This window comes from Sinocyclocheilus anshuiensis, unplaced genomic scaffold, assembly GCF_001515605.1.
Source record: "Sinocyclocheilus anshuiensis isolate Anshui unplaced genomic scaffold, SAMN03320099.WGS_v1.1 scaffold4382, whole genome shotgun sequence".
Taxonomy (NCBI): Eukaryota; Metazoa; Chordata; class Actinopteri; order Cypriniformes; family Cyprinidae; genus Sinocyclocheilus; species Sinocyclocheilus anshuiensis.
The window spans coordinates 1,358-4,978 of NW_015554335.1; the positions used below are offsets into that span (position 1 = coordinate 1,358).

Sequence of the window (3,621 nt, forward strand, 5' to 3'; positions counted from 1 at the left end):
CTTTTATTATCCTCACACCGCGTCAGTTATGCGGTAATGCGCTATGAAATTATTGTGAGGCAAATTAATTGTAATTTAATAATAAAAGTAACCTAATAATAATAATAGGCCTAATAATAAGAAGAATGTAACAGGCCTACATTAATTGGAAATGCCAAATCCTCTTAATATTGCCAATATTTGATGCTTTTGACAATATCTCTGCCTATATAGTAGACACGTGATACAACGCAACCCCACACGGGGAGGTTATCCTTCTACATACAGAAAAAGTATGTAGAACTCGCCTTTTAATTTTCTTTTTTGAATTCAAGTTAATAGAACTTAATTAAAGCATGTGGCCTGAATATATAATTTAAATGAGTAATATCGAATTAGTTCTTGCGGTGGTGTTGAAATTGGAGTTGAGGTAAAATTTCACTTGGAACTGGTAGTGACTCCTAAAATCTTGGTGTGGTGACACTATTTCTCTGAGCAACGAGAGATTGTCTTACGATGAAGAGAGGATTGGAAATTATAAAATCTCTCTCGTTACCATCCTCTCTTCACTTTCCATTTTAGTGAAAGTATCAAAATAATGTTAGATCTCACTGGCAGCCTCATACTCAATCCGATTAGGGGGCGAGTCATTGATCGTGTTCGTCACTAGAGCATCAGTGTGATTAGAGGACCTCTCATTAGCATCATCCATCAGTGGAATCTCACTCTGATTAGGCGACAAATCAACAACACCATTCACCTGTAAGAAAACAGATTCACAGAAGGTAAAAGAAATGAACAGGACTAATGACACACAAAAAATACTAGACTAGGAACTGTAATTGTGTATTTCTTTTGATGTTTGCAGAACGTATGGTGGTTTTCTTTTCTTAAATATTAAACACAATCATAAATGTTGGATGTTTCTCTTAATGAATCTGACTAATTACACTGTCATCTGTGCTACAGTAATACACAGTTGTGGCCTAAAATATCAGCACCCATGTACGTTTATTTTTTTTTTTTAAGTAATAACAATAAGTTTGTATAAGTTTGCAAAGAGGCTGAGAATTCCTGGTAAATTCTAGAAACATTCCAGAAATTCTGGAAATTTCCAGAATTTTTTGTAAACTTTCACAAAACATTCTGAATTGTTTGGAAAGTTTCTGGAAATGTTCCAAAAATTACTTGGTAAATTTAAATTTTTAAATTGCTCAGGGGAACTACACAAAATGATACTTGCCAATGACAGAAACACGGAAGCTCCTTATGATGCTGATTCTGCTGCTGTTGGTCTGTAGTTTATACAGTCCAGAGTCTGTGGTGTTGATGTTTGTGATGGTCAGAGATCCAGTCTGACGATCCAGCTTCAGTCTGTCTCTGAATCTCTCAGTACCGTCATCACACTGATCATCTGTACAGATCTTTCTGGGTTCTTCACTGATTTCAGCGATGCAAATGTCATTAAAATACCACGTCATCAAATCCTCTGGGTTTTTCATTACACCAGTATCTAAAGTGACAGATTCTCCCTCCTTCACTGACTTTCTCTGCATTTGATCTCGTTCATTAGCAGGAACATCTGGAACACAAACCAACAAGCTGACTGGAAGGATATTTATGTCAAAACACACACAAAAAATGAAAGAACTGTGGATATGAAAGTGATTTAATCATGCTTTCAAAAAAAAAAAAAAAAAAGGCCCAAAATGTACAAAAAAAAAAAAAAACAGGTATCTGTTTTATACACATTTTATAAACTTATTTGACATGAAATCCTCATTATGATAGTTTCAATGGTTAGTTTTATTTTCCATCTATGATCACGTTCTCATATCATCACTTTGAAAGGATGATTTAGTTTTAAATCAAACTGAACTGTTTAAAGATGTCATTTGACTATTACACTTAACATGAATTGTTTTTAAAGAGATGATCTATATACTGCATCAAATACAAATGAGAAAAAAAAACATATGACTATCAATGCAAAAAAATAATAATTAAAAACACATTAATTATGTGACTTAAATTTATATAACCTGCTTTTAAATGTGTTCATTCATTAAATGTACTAAATGACTTACCATGAACAGTAACATTAAAGGTCTTTTCACTGCTTTTTCTTATGCTGATGATCTTTAATTCATAGAGTCCAGCATCTGTGGTTGTGGTGGTTGTGATGGTCAGAGATCCAGTCTGATTGTCCAGCTGCAGTCTGTCTCTGAATCTCTCAGTACCTACATTACACTGAACATCTGTGCAGATCTTACCGAGATCTCCAGTGATTAGAGCAATGCGAATGTCATCAAAATACCATATTATATATTCCTGTTGGTTTGTTTCAAAACCAGTGTTTAGAGTGACTGAATCTCCCTCCATCACTGACACTGACAATACATCGGTTTCAACGGCTGACACACCTGAAGAAGAAATGAACAGAGAATTAAGCCATAATAAAATGTAGAAACTACAACAGAAAATGCGCGTTTTACAGATCATATAGATTGTGAGTACAGAAATACGTCTGTATTCTAGGGTTGTCAAAAGTAACGACTTTTATAGGTTTTTCTTTGTGAGGTTTGGTTAGCAGTGACTGAAACACAACTTTATACACAACTGCCAGTCTGTATGGAGAGGATCTTGAGACTCCAGTAGCTTCAAACACCTGTTTGCTGCTCAGCAGTGGCTTTTTTACAGCTGGCATTACTATATAGTTCATTTGTTTGACAGAAACTTTCCTTAAATCTTTATCTGACCAAGATCTTCTGTGCTCTAAGTCACTCACAAATCTTTTGACAGTTCAATCATTTCTATTTGCTTTTTGCAAAATATTGTTTGTTTTGATGCCTTTTGCAAGACATTGCATTGTTTCATACTTTTCATCTTCAGAAAGATTGTTCTTCCTCACCATATTGCATGAGAACTGTGACTTGCTTAATAATGTGGAACAACCTCTTTAAGTAGGGTTTCCATTTACCTCTGAAGACCTGGCAAACTATTGAACAAACCGGTCTGAGATTGATACCAGTTACCTGAAATGATGTGAAAATCAAAACAGACAAAAATGGGACTGTTTATTGTACCGAAATCCTATTGATATGTCACTTGCATAATAATTTGGAACGCAGTGTAATGTCGGAAAGAACAAAATGTAGCATCACATTGGTTGGCTATCATAAACATTCACCGCGCTACACATGCAGTTTGCTAACAATTCTGGAATTTCGGTCAAATACATGCTTATTTCACTGCTTATAACATACAATATGCTTCGAATTATCGTTCATATCTAGCCTATAAATACACTACTTTAGCAACAAGACAAAGGGATGTAGCTGTTGTGAGAACAGCATTTACAGCAGCAATGGTTGTCCCCTCCACCATGTTTAAAGATTATGACCCGCCCAACTCGTAAACTCTGGTATCAAAATAATTCCCAGTAGTAAATTATTTGAGAGGCGTTCATGTCTAATTTCCGATTAGGAAACTCGTATTTTCTATAATTCCGATAGCACGTGAAGGCAGCATTAAGCGATTATCATTGTAGCCAATCACAGACATGCGTTAACTATTGAGCGCATAAACACAATGGCCAATCGTGGCCTAATGGTTAGAGAGTTGGACTCGTAACCCAAAGGT

The 3,621-nt window shown here is 35.3% G+C and overlaps 1 protein-coding gene across 1 annotated transcript; it reads right to left on the reverse strand.

Annotated features, from left to right (window-relative positions):
* Positions 1-591: 591 nt before the first annotated feature.
* LOC107671384 (uncharacterized) lies at positions 592-2,686 on the reverse strand (the record flags this gene model as incomplete). Its single annotated transcript, XM_016464299.1, has 4 exons — positions 2,497-2,686; positions 2,067-2,402; positions 1,209-1,561; positions 592-739 (listed from the first exon to the last, which is right to left on the reverse strand). Coding segments are annotated over exons 1-4 (1,027 nt in total), but the record flags the coding sequence as incomplete, so codon positions are not given.
* Between the last annotated feature and the right edge of the window lie 935 nt (positions 2,687-3,621).